General features: G+C 34.2%; 2 protein-coding genes across 2 annotated transcripts; one reads left to right on the top strand and one right to left on the bottom strand.

Moving 5' to 3' along the window:
* The first annotated feature begins 10,462 nt into the window (after positions 1 to 10,462).
* On the top strand, positions 10,463 to 14,507 carry LOC18051363 (BTB/POZ domain-containing protein At2g04740). Its single transcript, XM_006447640.2, has 5 exons — positions 10,463 to 11,274; positions 11,802 to 12,561; positions 12,813 to 12,849; positions 12,926 to 13,059; positions 13,718 to 14,507. Exons 1-5 carry the CDS (start codon positions 10,806 to 10,808, stop codon positions 14,067 to 14,069), a joined length of 1,752 nt encoding a protein of 583 aa, XP_006447703.1. The 5' UTR covers positions 10,463 to 10,805; the 3' UTR covers positions 14,070 to 14,507.
* Positions 14,502 to 19,979, bottom strand: LOC18051364 (fimbrin-5). The gene is made up of 15 exons (XM_006447643.2): positions 19,741 to 19,979; positions 19,385 to 19,503; positions 19,121 to 19,291; positions 18,469 to 18,707; positions 18,205 to 18,376; positions 18,054 to 18,092; positions 17,826 to 17,894; positions 17,583 to 17,699; positions 16,977 to 17,188; positions 16,498 to 16,653; positions 16,222 to 16,421; positions 15,913 to 16,070; positions 15,714 to 15,810; positions 15,399 to 15,490; positions 14,502 to 15,118 (listed from the first exon to the last, which is right to left on the bottom strand). Exons 2-15 carry the CDS (start codon positions 19,469 to 19,471, stop codon positions 14,894 to 14,896), a joined length of 2,034 nt encoding a protein of 677 aa, XP_006447706.1. The 5' UTR covers positions 19,472 to 19,503; positions 19,741 to 19,979; the 3' UTR covers positions 14,502 to 14,893.
* Between the last annotated feature and the right edge of the window lie 35 nt (positions 19,980 to 20,014).

Raw genomic sequence — 20,014 nt, forward strand, 5'->3', positions numbered from 1 at the left:
TTCTAACCTTATTAAATATACATTTTCTAATACTAATCAGGAGTTGTTTAAAATTTACTTGTTAATATGGTTAACAATACTTGTATATTAATAAAAAAAAATGGAGCAAAGCATTAATCTTAGTGATTGTGATTTGACAACAACAGAAAGATTTTGTGATAGATTGATATATTTTATGTACTCGTTGTACTATTGAAATTTTAATTTCTCATTTACATTAAAAAAATATAGAATTGAATATTTTATGCAAAATTTTTACGCTACTATTATAATTTATAGTTTGAATAATATAAATTAAAATTTTGGTTATTATTTAATTTTTTTTATTTGTAATTTTAAATGTCAAAACCTACAAAAAATCTACTACAGATTGTGGGGTTTTAGTAATTGTTAAAACTCGCAGCATGTGATTCTTATTGTCATCTCTAAAAGAATTACATTAATCTTAAATGATACAACCAAGCAAAAGAGAGATAACTATTATCATGTGTATGATAGTCCAATGAGATTGAGGTATTAAGTCTGGCTCTTTGGGATGTGCGCTTGACCCATATTGGTTTTTCTCAATGTAAAAGCCAAAACTCCAGTGGCTCAACAATCTAAGTCCAAGTCGATATTGTTTGCTTTTATCGGTTTCACTAAGTTGATATTGTTTGCCTTTTTTTTTTTTTTGGTTTCACTATTGGTTTTTTAATCAATTATCCTTCAATATTTTTAAAATTATTTAAGTACCTTCCATTTATTGGTTTATATGAATACACTAAGAAAATGTGAGTAAAATCTAAAATACCCTTAGCAAAGATATCAAATGCACTACTTTTTCTCACTTTCTTATTACACTCAAATAATCCTTTAAAACCTCTCAACCAAAAAAACTACTTATTCGTATATTTAACACCTATAAGTTTTTAATAAAAAGAATGTGCATTACTCATTAAGTAACCAAAGAAGGTATGTTAATATTATTAGATCTATAAGTTTTACATTTTGCCTAGAAAAAATACATATATGATATTTTTCATATAACACAATGTTATGTTTTTTTATTTTTCTCCCCATATGTTGTCAAAATGAACACAATCTATTGTGTTTAATTACTTTTTTTTAGCAAGATGCAGATGCTAAATAAATGTTAAAGGTGAAAATATTATGAATTATACATAAAGTTATGTATTAATTTTGAAATAGTGTAATATATGGAATGTGGTACCATGATGATTACATGACTTAAATGACTAGTCTTGTAGGTTGCGCATGTCATGTAGTCATGTAGGTCATTTAAATTATGTAAGTCATGTTAGTTGTGTAGTTATTTATATATAAATTTGATATTATTGTTTTTGTATCGACATTTGTGGTTTTGGTACATATGACTATTCTCTTCAATGGTTAATGGATTAAAAAAGAAAATAAGTATAGGTTCAAAGGTTCTAAGGCTAGAGGACAATAATACCATGATCGACAAGGTATATCAATTTTGCAATGAATTCAAGCTTAAGATATTTAATCATATGCCACCTATTGCAATTAAAACCAATGAAGATGTGGATTTCAAGACTTTGTTTTTCATTATAAAGTCGTATATTACAAGAAGTCATGTATTACACAACTGAAAGTCGTGTATCTCATTCTTCATGGCCGAAAAATAGTATATATGTATCAAGAAATGAAAGATATATCAAATGATAATTGATAAATAATCAAACCATTGAGTTTTTACTGTTTCCATTAAAAAAATTGTTAAATACTTTGTATTTCATTGTACAATAACACCCCAGCCCAAACTTCGAGGGCAAATCTGACCACAACTCACATATGAATTTAAATAACTTTTTACGACCAATAACAATTCAATCCTTAAGTATATTTAAGAATTTGGTCAAACCATCTACCATCCTCAATTGAAGTCCTTCTTCTCACTCATTGCAAATTAATCCCGACTTCTGAAAAATAAATCACAATAAACTATAATGAATACAAAATTCAGAAAGTAAACTAGTTTTTCTTATACCAAAATACATACATACTTATACATAATGCAAATTGATGATAGCTATGATCTTTTCAAAATACAGTGAAACAAATTCATCAAAACCTTTTCTTTTTTTTTTGTGCTTTCAAACTTTCATATTTTCTTTCAATAAAATACATATCCTGCAATGTGACACTTTACGTTGTGCGTGACACTTTTCACCATGCATGACACTTCGCGGCACGTCGAGCCTCGGAGGTGGCCACCACATAGTCTCATGAAGTGGCCCCCACACAACTTTAAGAGGTGGCCCCCAATGCAAAATCTGATAAAGCAAAAATTCTATTTGTTAAAATCTATTTTCTCATTCATAGAAAACTTATTGTATTTTCGTGCTTATGCCAATGAAATTTCACACATACATTTGCCCATGTCCATAAATACACAACACATAACAACACATCATATCAACACATCATAAAAACACATGGACAGAACATATAATTCCATATTTGTATATATACCAAAATAGGTTTTTCAAACATGTCAAACATATACATATTGTTTATTATGATTCATTTAGAAATCTAGTTTACTTACTTCTTGACTCCTCATGTAACAAATGTGTATTGATATCATCGACCTAAAAATCATAATAACATTCTCATAAGGAAAATGATGTTTGTCCCGGGTCAAACCCCGAAAATAACTTAAACGGCGTCGTTTTGATTATCTTTTTTTTCTTTTGGAATTCTTCAAAATGACGACGTTTCTGATGATATTTTGAGAAGAATAAAATCTATCTTCCTCTTCGTTTTCGTTTCTTCGTTTCACTTGTGAAAGCAACAGAGCAACAGAGATCCCAACTTGGTCTTGTTCCGTTTGACTGTAAATCTCTTCATTTCTTCGTTTCTTCGTTTCTTCAAAAAATTCGTTACTTTCCTTCCTCTCCCGAGGTCCAGGCATTCGGGATCCACGACGACCGACTCACAGCCACGGTCATCGTCAACGTTGGTAACGATGGTAGTCGAAGATTGTTCGGGAAATTGAAATCACGAAGCGGCAAAGTTCACAGCCTGAGGTAATGCTTCGTTTTTTCCTCTTTAGGTTATGGCAAAATGGTTGATCTAGGTTAGGCTGCCCTATTGAATTTAATTTCATTGCTCAGCAAGTGCTAAATTTTGTTCCTCTTTGATTTAATTTCATTGCTCTGCAAGTGCTAAATTTTGTTCCTCTTTAATTTAATTTAATTTTTGAAGATCACACTTTTAGAATCTTCCTCATTTGGAGCTTTGTTGAGTTCTAGTTAGTTAACCGAGTGATGAGATTGTGTGCATTTTGGTATATAGATTGTGTGCATTTTGGCTTGGGTTCTTTGATAGCCTTTCTGGCATGTTGCTGGTTGCTGGCTGGTTGCTTGTAGGATTTATTGGTTACTTTGTTGAACTTTTTGAATTTGGGTCAGCTACGGGAGACATATGTAGCCTTTCTGGCATATTGGTTATCGCATTAGCTGTTGGGTGGTTGCTGGATAGTTGCTTGTAGAATTTAGTTGTAATTTCTTTTCAGGCAGTAATCATGCTGTTCATATGTTCCACGGTTCCAGTTTTCAGTTTTCATGTTCCAGTTGTCATGCAGTTCATATTCCAGTTTTCTTTTCTTTTAAGTCTAACTAACTGTAATTGTAATTAAAATTTGATTTGGGTAATTTCTTTGGCATTATTAACTGTAATTGTTTCCCTTTTTGGGCAGTTTATTCCCAAGGGACTATTAACCACAAACAATGTCATCCGAGCTAAGTGAGAATCGAAGCTCATTGCAAATGTGTAATAAATGCGGTAATCATATAGAGTTGTTAACGTCACACACAATAAAAAATCCAAATCGGAAATTTTGGATTTGTAGAGGATGTAAGAACTTTCAATGGGCAGAAGATCGTAAACCTATCGAAGAGAAAACAGATTTGTTAGTGGATGAAGTTAGGCTTAGAGATAGAGTGTTTGTCCGTTAAATTTTAATTATTGCATAAAGAACTTGAGCATATGCGAGAACGTGAAGTGCATAAGCGATTGTTGGACGACGAACCTCGAAAGAGAGAGGCACCACGATATGATTTTATTAAAATACTGATGATTGTTGTATTATGTTTTCTCTTAAAGTATTATTTTAAAGTTGTTTCAAGTTAAAGATTTGTAGACATATGTAATAGCATTTTCATGTTAAATATAAGTTTCCGAGTAGTTTGACTCTCTGGATTTAATTCACAGTATTATAAAATTATAATTTGGCCCGAATCATTCTAATATTTTCCAAATTAATCCAATTCTAGAATTTTGACTTTTACTTATTAATTCACAGTATTATGAAATTATAATTTGGCCCCAAAAATTATTCTTAAAATTATACTAAAGCCCAAATTATTCTAATATTTTCGAAACTAATCCAATTCTAAACTTTTGAAAATAAACTTATTAATTCACAGTATTATGAAATTATAATTTGGCCCCAAAAATTATTCTCAAAATTATACTATGGCCCAAATCATTCTAATATTTTCCAAATTAATCCATTTCTAGAATTTTGAAAATAGACTTATGAACTCCAAAATTTAAAAAATGTCGAAATACACATACACCAAATTACATTAGTTCATTAGTTGAATAATACATAAAACATAAGCATAAGCTAACTTCAATTACAAGCTTGGTTCATTAGTTGAAAACTCCCCTTGATTGACCTCCTCAAAATTTTGTTGCGGTGCATGTTGCAAGTGTACATGATGAGCTGGACCGTAATTCATCCAATACTGATAGTAAGGGGGGAAAAATGCATGTTGTGGGGGTGCTTGTTGTGGTTGTTGTTGTACCAAAAAAAAAAAAGTTAAACACAAATTATCAAACATATGACAATGAAAGGAAATAGCAAATAAAAAAATATTACCATAGCCATATTGCTCTCTTGTGTTGGGATTGTAGTAGCCACCTGAGAAGACAAATCATGTATCTCCGCGTCCTAGGAGTGCAGTCAACACACATTTAAAGTATATATTAAATTAATTTAAAATGAATGTATTAAAGTATTAAATTAATCTAAAGTATATACAATTACCTCTATAGTTGTGTTTATCGAAACGTTGTTCGATTTCTGTTTTGACCGCTTAAATTGCTTTTGCTTTCTTTGACTAGGTGGACGACCTTTACGCCGACTTACCACTGGATCTTGTATATTACTACTGGATCCACCATCAATGGTTGTATCGTCGCCGTCACATCGAACATTTAGAGAAACATCCTTCATAGCTTTCTCAATCCAACCCATAATGTTTTTATGGCTTTCTTCATTTTTAGAAGCTACCTCAGCAACATCATAAAAAGCCATGCACTCCTCTCTATGTCGCTGATGTTCAATGCTCGAACTCCGTGCATCATAACTGACTTTGACTTTACTAGAAAATCTCTGCACATCTTTCCTTCATCTTCATAGGATATACTTTTCAAGCAGTAATTGCACACAGTTACGTGATAACACTGCGATAGCGTGTTTGCAAAGAATGCCCTTGTATTCAAACATTGAGCACACACAACGAATTTCACCTTCATCTTTTTCAAAAATGACTCTAAAAATCTTTTCTCTACTCTTTTCATCATTTTCAATAACTTCATATTCTGACCCCCCACAACTGAAAACCTCATAATATATCTTATTCACCAGCTCTTGCTGAAATTCCTGAAACTTAGAAATAGTGTACACTTCTTCAACTTGCTTTTCCATGGCAAAACTGGTACGGCATGGATGCCTAGTGTACCTTCCCAACTTCTCAGGCACCTTTTTTCAATATATGCCACAAACACCATCGATGCCTAGTGTCTAGAAAAACAATCTGAATTGCCTTTTTCATCGTTTTATCTTGATCTGTAATGATTCCAAGGGGAGGACACCCACCCAGACATACATGATAGCCATGTGTCAAATAACCACGTAAATATTTTCGTGTCCTCATGTGAAATCAACCTACATCCTAACAAAATTGATTGACCATGATGATTAACTCCTACAAAAGGAGCAAATAGCATGTCATACTTGTTTGTTAGGTATGTGGTATCAAATGTGCCAACATCCCCAAAGTCCTTATAGGCTGCCCTGTTCCTTAGATCTGCCCAAAATACATTTTTTAACTGACCTTCCTTATCTAAGTCAATACTGAAGTAAAACCCATCATTTTCTGTTTGCATTTTCTGAAAATACCTCTGAATTGCAATAGCATCTCCTTCTCCGAGTCTTAATCGCCTCACATTGTTAACATGATTTCTAGCATCTCTTTCTAAAAATGACACACTTTTAAAGCCACCAGCCTCGACAACAATCGACTTAAAACTTTGAGCCATTTTAATTCCAGCTTTTTCATTTATTTCAAGCTGCTTTTTAACAAAAAGACTAATGGAACGGTTGCATCGATAATACCTACTCTTGCTCGGACTCACGGCATAGTTGTGTTCAAGGATCAAATTTCCAATTACCCATTTTCCACTAACATATCCAAACATCCTCCAATTTTAGCATTGCATCCAATTTTTTAGTTTGGTTGAAGCCGCAAAACATTAGTGGCTTTGGCTTTTGACTTGCCGTTTCTCCCACAAGTAAATGTCACATATCTCAAACTCCCATCATCCACTTTCCTACAAGATCTCCGCATCACTGGAAACCCCTCTTATAGGCCATAAGTTTTATAATATTCAAACATTTCATCAGGACTATCAAAAAACATCCCAACCGTAGGCTCAACAACATTTTCCACCACCAATTCCTCATTGTTTTCTTCCAATCAGCCCCCTGTAAATCTTGCAATTCCCCAACTTCATCAACCTCCTCCACTTGTTCGAAATTATCCATTAACTACTGCAAATTAAAATAATTCAATATCTTATTAGTTATTTATCGCAAATTCATTAAATTTAAAAACAAAATTTAAAAAGCAAAATGAAACAACTCAGATGGTAATTACATCTTCTCACATTGCTTTTTCTGTAGCCCCTGTATTAATTGCAGAAGAAGAAACACAATAATATGATCAACTAGTCTTGAAATAAATTGAGCCATGTATGTAGAAACTCAAATCGATTGATACTGATCATAATTCCTTTCTTCAGAACAATAATATTAATTCTCTTACCTTTAACAAAACAATTCGATTATACCCAATTTAATTACATACATAATTATAAAAAAGCAGAGCCCATGTCATCACTCTACCTCTCTTCGTTCACAATTTTTTAAATTGATTTTGAATCCTACGAAGCTACAACCAGTTTAATAAACAACATCATTTCTACATTAAAAATAGATTAACATCACCATCAATTTAGCTTTAAACAACTTTGCTTTTTTTTCTTAGTGATGCTAACAGCTAATTTATGGAAATTGTTACAATGTTACTGAAGAAATAAATTCAAGAATATGAGAACTGAAGAAATAAATTCAATGTTACAATGTTACAATGTTGTAAAAACACAGGGAAAAATTTAAAATAAAATTTAAAAACAAAATGCTACAAAGAAGACAGTACCAAAAAAAAAAAAAATTCAAGCTTTCAGGCACAATGTTAATCTTGCTATGCCAAAACTTTGCAGCTGCTGTTGGTCTTGAGTAGCCGAAACTCAGCTTAGTAGCCGAAACTAATCTTGCTCGCAGCCGAAACTCAGCTGCTGTTGGTCTTGTTCTTCACTAAATGCAAGGGCTGTGGATCTCGTTCAGCTTAAGACGAAGAGAATGGAGCTTTCATTAGTAGATGCCAAAACTAATCATGCCGAAACTAATCTTGCTCGCAGCCGAAACTCAGCCGAAATTAGTAGATCCCGTTTTGCTGTCAACTCAAGGGTTGTGGATCTCGGTCGAGGATGGAAGAAACGAAAAAGAAATGAAGAAAGGATGGAAGAAACGAAAGAAATGAAGACAGGCTGGAAGAAACGAAAGAAATGAAGAAAGGCTGGAAGAAACGAAAAAGAAATGAAGAAACGAAAAAGAAAAAATAAAGAAAACGACGCAAATAACAAACCACGAAGCAAAAAAAAATTAAAAACAAAACGACGACGTTTTGTATTTTTCGGGGTTTGACCCGGGCAAACATCAACACTCTTCTCATAATATATAATCAAGTCTCAATCATAAACTCTAATGTCCTCAAATATCTCATTTTAAATAACTCCTGAACTTAACCTTAAACGCCCTCAGTATTTAGTCCTCAAAACAGAATAGTCCATATTCTCCGATTTTTAATAAATTATTGTTTTATTAGAAAATTCTCAAATTTTACAAAGCATATTGTCACTGGATGAGTGTTTTGCGCAACAAACCCGTACGACTTTTAGACAACTCTTGTCGAAAATTGTTCAGTAAACCTTTAAGCTTCTCGACTAATTAAGCCTGAAGGTTTTCGAAATAGTTAGAGAAAAGAGAGTAATTGAGCTGAAAGAGGAAAATTGTATTACTCGCAAAGCGTTTACAAGAGAACTTACAATAGTGTTTGAGTTGCTTGCTCAAAGCTTGATACTCAAATACTAAATGTCATACCCTATTTGTAGGGATGTTTGCCAAGCTCTAGAGTTCTAGAAAATTATACCAACTTGTCTAAATATCTAGATATTTACATGTGCTAGAGATGTGTAGAAAATTCTAAATATGTGAGAAGCTTGAGATGTGCTAAAGTTTACTAGAAAATTCTAGAATCGGGCCAAGCTAGCACTCTTGGCCTATATTTGGGTTCCTAGCCTGAATTCTTGGGCACTTGAGCTAGAAACTTGGGTGGTCCGTAACAATATGCTGACATATTAGGAATTCATTGGTAAAAATTTCATAGCTTAATTCCTTCAAAAGTTATTGAAAATAATTTACGTTTCAGGCATCATCAATTTTATCAAACAGTTTTCTATTCCGGACATGCTTACTATAAAAATACAAAACAATTTATTGTTTTAACATAAAATCATGAAAAATCACTGGTCCAAATTTATTATTGTTTCTAAAATCACAATAAACATATATAAAAATCATTGGTCCAAATTTCATAATTTTTGAAGAAGTCTAGCTATGGTAAAATAATTTCGTAATTTATGTTCCTCACTAAAATAAAAAATTTTCAAGTTTTCATACTTGACTTTGAAAAATTATAATTAATTAAAATCTCATCTGATCAGCTTGAAACAACTTTTAAAACATTCTAGAAAATGTCTAGTTTAACATATCCAAAGTTCATAATCAAAATCAATTTGTACAAATTACTATGATTTTCGAAATAACACACTGTTAGCATATTTTTTGCAAAATCTTAGGGCCTGTTTGGTATTGTTTCTGAATTTGTATTTTCTGAGAACAAAAATAAGAATGAAAATAGTGTTTTGCAGTTGTTGTATTTTCTGAGAAAATACTGTTAGCATATTTTCTTCAACTTTTACAATGAGAAGACATCAAATCCGATGAAAGGTATGATGGAACAACAAGTAATTTCATAAATCTTGCAATTGATTATCGAATTAATGAGAATTGGAATCAAAACATGGGAATATTACTTCATTAAAAAAAATTATAATCCATATAGATTTCATATGTATATATAACATGCTCAAAAACATGATTTCCTTCGTTTGAAAAAAAAAAAGTTTATTATGTATGATTTATATTTACTTGCATATATCAAAACAAAAATATACAAAATTTATGTTAAAAATCTTATTTTAAAAAACAGAGGGGTCATTTGTAATCTAAAAGTTACTTTAAATACTCTATTACTTCATACACTTATATACTCACTTTAATTAATTAACTTTATTCACTTAAAACACCAAAACTATTATATACACTGAATTTCAAGAGATTTAACAAATACTTACAATAATATAATTCAGGCAAGTTGTAAATAAATTATTTAACATAATCCTAGTTATTAAATTTTTATTTATTTATTTATTTTTAATATTAGATTTTACACTCAAAATAACTTACAATGGAATGTAATTAAAAAAATTCCATAAATACCTCAAAAAATGGAGAAGATGACAAAGAAGAAGAGCTCGAGAAAAAAAAAATAACAAAAAAAGATGTTTTACAATACTTTTGTATATCACATATTTGAAAAAGTAAAAAGCATTACACATATTTGTAGTCAATTTTTTTATATAAAAAAAATTCATTTCATGATTATTAATCTAAATATTGATTAGATTTAATATGTTAGAAATAAAAGTTTTATTGTTTTAGGAATTGAAAAATGAGAATTGTCCATTAAATAACGAATGTGTGTTATTAGTGTTCAGAAATATTATATTATCTTATAATAAATTATTCTCAATAATAATTCACATAATAAAATTTTTATTAAAATAAGAATATTTAAAATTATTTTTATATTACAAATAGCCCTATTCTTTAGAAAAACAAACGTAAATACAAAAATAAACTCACCATACGGTGAACACAGAACACCTAAAGATATAGTTAAATTATAAGATCCTTCAAACATCGATCATTAGAAAATTAAAAAAAAAAAATGAAATTAAAAAAACAAATGAAGAGAGTACGACCAATGTCGTCATTTGCGGGAAAATCCATTTCCCCATAAATACCCAGCTTACATAAACCGAAATCTCCCTCCACCACCTACAAATTATCACTCTCTGCCTCTCTCCTCTGTGTTCCTGATCTTCCTAATCCACACACAATTTTCACAAAACCCCGAAACACCAGGAATTGCAAATGCCCCTTCTCTTAAACCCTTATTTACTAAACCCCACCCAATCATGAACAAAACTAAACACCCGCTAAACTTCAAATTATTACCAAAATGCCGTCAAACCGTCAATCAACTATCGACGCGGAGCTTGACGAGATCGACCTCGACGCCTCCGACTTCAGCTCATCCGTACCGCTGAAGAAAGTCCCCAACGGCGACGTATTCGAGGCGTCACGTGCCGGTGACGTCGACCGGCTTAGGTACCTTCTTGAATCCGGAGTCAACGTCAACGCGCGTGACCAGTGGGACTCCGTGGCGCTCTACTACGCCTGCCTCGCCGGACACCTTGATGCCGCCAGGATGTTACTGGAGAGCGGCGCGATTTGTTCCGAGCACACTTTCGATGGCGACAGGTGTCACTACGCCGCGCTTAATTTGAAGGTGAGGAAGCTTTTGAAGGCGTATGAAGCTAGGCCGCCGCCGTTAGGACCGTTGCAGGCGGCGTTGAGAGACACCTTCTTAGGCTGTGGAGCTAATCGGCAGTTTCTTGAGGAGGCTGAGGTCGTTTTGGGGATTTCAGGTGATACATATTTTTCTTTTTGTTAGCAAGCTTTTTGGTTCGATCTTCAATTCTCATTTGGTAAATTGGTTTGCTTTGCTCGGTCACCATAGAAAAATATCTCTCTCTTTTTAAAAAATAAAAAAATAATAAAAGAAAGAAAAAGAAGGAAATTTTTTTATGTGTTCTGTTTTCACTTGTTTGCTTTTAGTGTTTAAAGTTTATGCTGAAATGTTTACCCGCACATGTTGTGAGCAAAGTCAAAAACAAGTGATTAAGTATTTGTATAAACCCTAAACCCAAAGAATAGGAAGTGATATGCCGACCAAAGTAATTCATAAAGAGTATGTTTGTAACTTATATGCTTTTTGCTTAAAATATTTGGTATGCTTGCTTTTACAGTTTAGTTAGCAACTAATGTTTACTAGCTACCCACTTACTTGATACTTGTTGCTAGTAGTTCCATCATCAGAAATTGGATGTGCTCTTGTTCATTTAATTGTTTTTTCTTGTTTTGGTAAAAATCTGACATCTGGTACTATGAGTAGGTGTCACATCCAATGGGGCATCGAATTCCGATTCATTCCCCCCTGATGTGGTATTTTATGTGCAAGGTAGACCCATTGAAGCTCACAGAGTCATTCTAAGTGCTCGGTCTGTATTTTTTAGAAGAAAGTTTGAAACTGATTGGAGATACCGTAATGAAATAAGATTTTCTGGAGAAAAGTTGTCTTATCCTGCCCTCTACGGCCTCATCCACTTCTTTTATTCTGATAGACTAGAGATTGCAGTGGATGACATGGAGGATCTTGTGAAAATTTGCAAGGTGTGCAAGTGTGAATCTTTGCAGAGGATTATTGAGAAAGAATTGATTCATCAAAAATATGCAGAGTATAAGGCACTGAGAGATGTAGACAACTCTCAAAAACGGTTCATCTTACAAGGCTCAGCACTACCTGAAGAGGACCGGCTTCCTGCTGCCTTGTCTCGGATCCTTCAAATTTCCTTAGCAAGGTCCAACATGGATCACAATATTGATAATGGCATTTGTAAATTATCATCTAGTGTTGAGGCAATGCATGTCAGTGACCATGTGGATGATCTTGCTGATGTTTGCGTAAGAGTTGATAAAAAGATTTTCCGTTGCCATCAAGTAGTTTTAGCATCAAGGTCGGAATACTTTAAAGCAAGATTGTCTCGTATGAAGGACTTTTATGAAGGGAAAGAAGGGTTACCTGGTGACATCCTTCCATGCATTGAAGAGCATGATTTGAGCAAGGAAACATTTGAGAAGATGATCGAGTATATGTAAGTGTTTTATTGGTTACGTTTGCAAAAGCTTGAGCTTAATGTAAACATTTGTCTATGGTCTTGATTTGACTTCTGGATTGCAACATTATGGATATCAGTTATCCCCAACTATGCTGCCTCTATTAGCATTTCACTCATACTCTGCATTGCATAATCAACTAATATGGCTTCTGGGACACTTTAAATCTGATATTCTTTTAATTAAACTATTCTGTTATGGTACTTATTCACTTTATTGATTGGTTCAGGTACACTGATGGTTTAAAGGATATAGACCCCGATCAGGTATGCTGTAATTCAGTCAACATGGCTTGTAGCTTTAGGATCAAATCTGCCTAACTTTGTTCCTTTTGATGAGCAGGCAGAGGAAATGTTTGATGCTGCTTCTAGATATTTACTCTTTCCTCTAAAGCGAGCTGTGGCTGATGTACTGTTGCAGCACCTGGAAATGGTCTCACCTGCAGAATTGTGCCATTGGCTTATTTTGTCAGACATGTATGCTGCCATTGTTTGTTCTTCTTTGTCAATTCTCTTGGTTTTTCTTTTTTCAATCTTTTATGGCGTTTTAAAACAAATTTGTCTGACCTTAGGAAAACTTTTAATAAACCTGTGGGTTGTGGACCACATATTTTTGCGATTACTGTCTCCCACATCCCAAAATCCTTCCTCCAAATTTAAGCATAGATATGCAATAGGTTTGTTAACGCTCAAATAAGACATTTTATCTTAGAACTTCGACTGTTGATTAACACTGATTATTATGTTACTTATATTTTATTTTTGAAATTGTAGGATTCTTTTCTTCTATCATTACCCAGAGTCCGTATGGGAATACCAAATATTAGTTGGCTGATTAGTTTCTCCTAGGGGAACCTATTTAAATTATTTTCCATGGTAGTCTTGATTTTGTTCATATTATCTTTCATATTCCGCCTTACTAGGCATAAGGATAAAGCTGGGGAAGCAGCTTTCGTTTTCCTTCACCTTTCAACGTGCATTCATGCATGTGACCACATACTTTTGTATCTCCTTGTATTTTAGATCATTTTTATCCAAATTGTTGCAGTATCCTTGTTCCCTGTAATTGATACATATGTAATTATGGACTCAGTTGTGACTACAGACCTTTTTAACATGGAAATTGCTTCTGTAGGTACGGGGTTTTTAAGGTAAGAGAGTACTGTTTGGAGGTGATAGCCTGTAATTTTGAGACATTTGCTGATTCACGTGAGTTCCGAGCAATGCTTTTGACGCTGCCTCCACCATCCGGAGATTCTTCATTTCGTACAACTGTTCCAAGTGCTCCTGGAGCTATAATCAATGTTGACCAAGGAAATCTTCTTGATGATTTGAGAGAAAAATGGCTTGAAGCTGAGGCTGCTGAGCTTGACAAGAGAGACGAGAGTGCATTGATGTTTGATAAACGCCTCGAGATGCTTATGCAAGTTGCAAAGGATGAAAAATCTGAACCGATCCCTGTTGATGGTGAAGACCACCAGACATGAATTTCACGAATCTCTATTTCCTCTTCTTACCTCCAAATGAACTAGAAAACACTCAAAATGTAAGTTATAGACATTCTTTTTCCAGATATATAAATAAGGGACTGTTTTGTAGTATGCCAAATTTATAACCGCACACAGAACTTAAAATGTGTAAGACTCGGAGTGCTTTAGTTGAGTTTTTGTAACTTGAGTTGCTCGATGCCAGGTTGATTTATTTTGAGGAAATTTTTTAGTTTAAATGACATGAGTTTTCCAGTTCTCATCAAGATGTTTTAGTTATTCATGCTGGATCTACTGTGTGTCCTTTTGTTAGAGACAAACGGCATTACAATTGTTGGACTAGTTAGCTTGTATCTGTACAATTTAAATGATGCAAATATCAAATGGCACCTGAAGAGAGCAGAGTTACAAGCTAAATTATCTGACTCAGAAAATAGTTAAAAGTATTCTCTACAAGTAGGATAGAGAAACGCCACTTTCAAAAGGACAGGGGCTCTATGTATTGCAAAAAATCTGATTCCATGTGAAGGATGAAGTATTAAAAACTTTCTCCATGCCCTTCACCCCATGTCATGCTATTCAGTGTAATCAATGTAAATTTTTTTCCCCTTGAAAGAATAAACCTAGGCATGGCAAATTCTAATTACAGAAGCAAAATTTACAGGACCTGTGTTGTTTACAAGCCTATAAGAATGAGCACTTTGCATGGGGAGCAGTGTGAGTATTTGCCAAATGAAATGAGATCTTCATTCCCTTTCTGTTGAAAATGGTATAATATGGGCAAAAATTAATAAGGTGAAATATGGGTTCATTCTTTATCGGGGTCATTCTTCAACCTCAGCCTGTGAAGAGACGCTAGGATTAGGATCTGAAGCGGTTTCATTGATAGCCAAATTGGAAATGTCACCAGACAGGGTTCTTTCAATCTCGCCATCCCCCGATGCTGCTGATGAGGCATCGATGCCACTGTCGTCGGACTCATCTGATTGCTGTTGAAGACTCCAATACATAATACTGGCAGTTAAAATAAGGATCATCTTCTGGTTTACCTGGCAATACAGTGCACATAATTCAGGTTAGAAGTCAATTCAAGTTTTGCATAAACTCATTTGAATTATAAGTTGCATTGATTAAATCCAGTTCAGCTAGTCATCAAGTAAATCAGCAAAAACTTGCATTGGGAAAAAGACATGGTGAGGATAAAATCTACAAGCACCTATAAAACTGAATTACTATATATTTGGAACTTTCTGACTGGCAGCTAATCAGTTCATAATATAAATGAGATTGTGGTTGTGGTTTTCATAACGTAGACATAAATAAACCTACCTCCATAATGTCCTCAGGTAACAGGAAAATGGAGCACCCAAGCTTTCGCGCAACACTTATTATATAGGTTGCATTCAACTTCTTGTCCTCCTCTGCAACATCAATCAAATCGAACATTAGATTTTTCCTCTGTGATGTAGGTATAGAGCGTATTCATGCATCTCTATTACAGTCTAATGCTTGCTAGAGTGCAAAAGGTGGGACAGGCCTGGCAGGTTTTCCATTTCACGCTCAAGGGTAGCACAGCTTCAACCTCGAGGTCTACAGTCAATATCAAAACTAACTCTGTACAAAAATTTTAAGATAATGGCATACCGGTTTCTCCTTTTGTTACAAGACTCCAGTTAACCACCCTCGGCTCCACCGCACTAAGAAGCTCAAGGAAGAAAATCCCATTTGACAGGTTCTTATCCTAAAATTAGAATGTCCATATCAAAAGGCAAACAACCAATCAATCAATCATGGAATAGAGGTAGAATCCAATCATAAATAAGGTCATTAGTCACTTGGTTACCTTGAAGCTCTCAATCTGAGAGGTTCTATTAGCCTTCTTCACCTTTCTGTTTGCCCAGTTTAGAATATCGGTGTCAGTAATCTCTTTGCCCTGGGAGTGAGTTCTCAGGTTTTTCAGGAGTTGGAGCATGGTAAACCTCATCAGTTGCCATAAAAATGCTGAGGAAGAAAAATGAAGATTCAAACATTTTTCGGTATTCATTTAACACAGTAGTCTCAGCAAATAATTTTGGAAGAAGAAGTAAACAGCCAATTATTTTTTTCATGGAGAGCGCCATTTTCCAATGGAACGTATAAGTGGAAGACTTACCTAGTATTAACTTCTTGTTTCCTTGCACTATATCATTCCCAGCAACATTCACAAGGGAGAAATTTAGCTCCTTCCCGATTTTCACGACTTGGTTACAATTCTCAACTTTTCTGAATGGCATCTTTATGGGAGGCTTAGTTGCCTGCTTCCAGCTAACTGATCCGGGTGAAACTTTGTCAAGAACCTCTAAAAGAACCCATCTGCATGCAGAAGTTGTAAACTTCAACAAATTTCAACAGAATATTAAACTATTGAGAAAGTAAAGAGAATCCTCACCCATTTCTCACATCCTCAAATACATTATTGACATATGTAGCAGTTCCAAGACTGTTAATCCACAGTCGGAAGCATCTCTCTTCCCGAGAAGTTTGAGCATCATCTGTCATCATCTCAGCAAAGGAAATCTTGTTGCTATCCATTGATAACCCATTCCTGCAAGGGTAACACATGCTTTTAACACAGACTGCAGAAACTATAATTAAACAGCAAGCCGCAGTTTGCATTTTCACACATGAAAGCAGCTTTTAGTATTATACCATGAGAAAACTACTGCAGCCAAATATCAGCTATCACTAGGAAGCTTGGGAAAATCAATGCAAATGAACAGTGGGAAGCTAACAAGAACCATATGATTGAACATTTTAACTCTTAATTACTCGTGCACAAAATTTGAAATCGAAACAAAGGTAAAGAACAAATGAACTGGAATGCCTTCAAGTATAAGCTACATGAAAACATTATTGCTCGCAGCTCACCTGTGCTGGAATATGTGGGCAACAAAAGCAAGATTAAGATTGGGTGAACCCTCAACAATATCCTTTGGAGTGAGATATCTCTTGCAGTCCATTTTTTCTGCCTGCTCAATGACCTTGCTTGCCCTTTCCGTAGGATCTTTTGTATCAAAGGTGGCAGGGCTACAATGTTCTGGTGCAAGGGCATTAAGCAGGTGAGCATAAGCCTCCCCATCCTGCAAAAGTTTAAGATTATGTCACAAGCAGAGCAAAAGAATGTTGCAATTCAAAAGCAATATCCCATGCATTTGACTTCTTGCTGAGTAATAAGGACTCCTATCTTTCATCCTTGACGCTACTATTGCTTAGAATATTGATGCCTCATAACAAAATACAAAACTACTTTTATAGGTTTTCTGTTCATATGTTAGGTATTTAGGGCACGGAACTAAAGGATGTTTCCGTCTATGATGATAATTTAATAAGTGAGATCATAATTTTATGGTTTTCTTGACAAAAAGAATACGTGAATCCTTGGTTCATCACCAAATCTAGCCCAGCAATGAAATTAATACCGCAATTAAGTATACTTTATAAGAGTGAATTTTCGTAAATAAATTACTTATTTACCTTCAAATCAGAAGAAAAATTTGTAACTTGCTTTTCATAACCAGCTTTCTTAAGATGAAAATTCATCCATTTCAGCAGAACTTTTTCAGGTGGCAAACCCAAAAGCTCCTCAACATCCTGCCAGGTTTATAAAGATCGTTGGCAAAAAAAAATATCACATCTTTGCTGAATCCAACAGCATAACTAGAAGCCACCCATAAGTTCAAATTATTGGAAGTAGAAAACCAAGGAAAATGTCATTACATTGTTGTCATCTACCAATTCCACTAGTTGAGGAGTTTTCTTCAGATTGAGATCGGCTAATAGTTGAATCTGATTTCGGCACCATATGAAAATGCAACACCATCAATAATTGCAGTCACTGATAACCTGACTTATACTCTCACAACTCAAAACAAGATTCTATCATAATTTTTAGTGTTCCATAGAATTAAATGGGCATATATAAAGGAAGAAGTTGAAGTCGAATACCTTAATTATTTGCGAAATCAATCCAAGTAATAGATGGGGCTACAAAATATAAAGAGATCAAAGTACAAAATCAAAATCTTGAGGAAAGTTCAAACCAAATGGAAAATATGATAACCAGATCCCTATAATAGCTGGAACAAGCTCAACTTACTCTTCCTTCAACTAGGTCCTGTGTGCCAATATTAACCACTGTGCAGCCAATAGCCTTTGCAGAATTGAGGCAAAGGGTATGGTTCTCATTCCTCTCCCATGGGTTAAGGACTCGTTTTGTGTTAATAGCTCGCTCATCAATGGTCCCAGGGACAGCTACATTGATAAGCTTACTGCATGCAATAATAAAAAATAATTAATAAGCATAAAAAATATATTACCACTCATAAGTAAAGAAATAATCTGGTGGGTTCAGTGCATCTACCAAAGCAGAACTCCATCTTTAGCAAGATCAAATAAAGCATTCGTGGAAGGATCAATGGGAAGATACTTCGACAAGAATGGATCTTCACCGAGGAAGCTATTAATGTGGGCAACATAGGAAGCCTTTTCAGACTCATTAATAGCATGGTGAACAGTAGTAGTTGCAGCCTTCAGAAATGAAGAAGAATTCTTTGAACCTCCTGATTTTGATGCTGCTCGGGCTTGCAAATTCAAATATGCCTGCCAATGAGCAAAATCCCACATATAGCTTACATCCTTTCATTTCATTATAACCAGAACCGCACCAGCCAACTATGAGAAACATCCAAAACGTAAATAAACCCGTGTAACATTGTGACACTCATATAAAATTCAAAAAGACTCTCTAACCAAAATGTATCTCACTAGAAACATCTTGATTTTCCAATCTTGCAAAGCTATAACTCATCAAACAAAAAAGAGAGAAAAATCTAAGTTATTACATAAATGTAAACCAAACTGCTCCCCAACTTGGTGATGTTTTACGAGTTGAATCAACCAGCATCCACATTCATTAAATTTTAGCACCGAGAAACTAGAATCCAAACACCATATAATCCAAAAGAAGACGCAAAATGTTAGTTAATTCCTCATTAGAATGAATAAAGACTCACCCGAAGGTAAGATTCAAAATCAACTTCATCCTCCATTTTGGTATGTGACTCTCCCATAATAGCCTTAATCTCGTCCTCCTTAAACATTTCGGAGAAAGCCTTTAACTTTGCAAAAAGAGGCGGCAAATCACCAACTGTGACACGACCCGACTGACTTCTGGTAGAAATAAACTACAAAAGCATTTGAAAAAAAAAAAACATTTTGTCAATAAACATTCACAAAAAATAAACAATTACAACCCTACAAAAAACGAAAAAAGTCACCTTGGATTTGAGAGTGCGTAGCTCCACTTGAGTGAACTGGCTCTGAAGCCATGGATCAGATACAAGTACGCCCACAAAACCGGCCATTTTGGCCTTGTTTTGTCTAAATTCCTATCGACCTATAAGAAAACTGAATGCTAGTATCAAAAAGAACATCAACATAGATACATAAGAAAGACCAAAAAATAAACTAATGCATGCAGAAACCAAAAAAATGATCACCATTTTGTTTCCTTATCATCTTTATATGGACAATTCAATAAAGAAACAAAAGCAAAAACAAAAATGTGAAAACAAACGATACCCATTTGAGCAAAACAATAACTCGATCAAGATTTGAAGGAAACATAACTAACCTCGGTGAAACAAACGTGCACGCACAAGAGCTAAGATGATCAAATGACGCTCTCATTCAATTCCATTCATTTTTTTTTTTAATTTGAGTGAAAGAAAGAGAAAGAGAGAAATATTTTTAGGGAGTTGAATGTTTAATGGAAATGAAAAATTGAGTGATTGAATGAAGGAGAGAAAAGCGTGTTGGTCCGAGGACCCGCGCGAAGACGCAGGAAGTGAAATAGAAAAAAATGCACGTACAAAGAAAGAAAGCCTCTCTGTTTTCTTGTTTTACAT

This window comes from Citrus clementina, unplaced genomic scaffold, assembly GCF_000493195.1.
Source record: "Citrus clementina cultivar Clemenules unplaced genomic scaffold, Citrus_clementina_v1.0 scaffold_2, whole genome shotgun sequence".
NCBI lineage: Eukaryota > Viridiplantae > Streptophyta > Magnoliopsida > Sapindales > Rutaceae > Citrus > Citrus x clementina.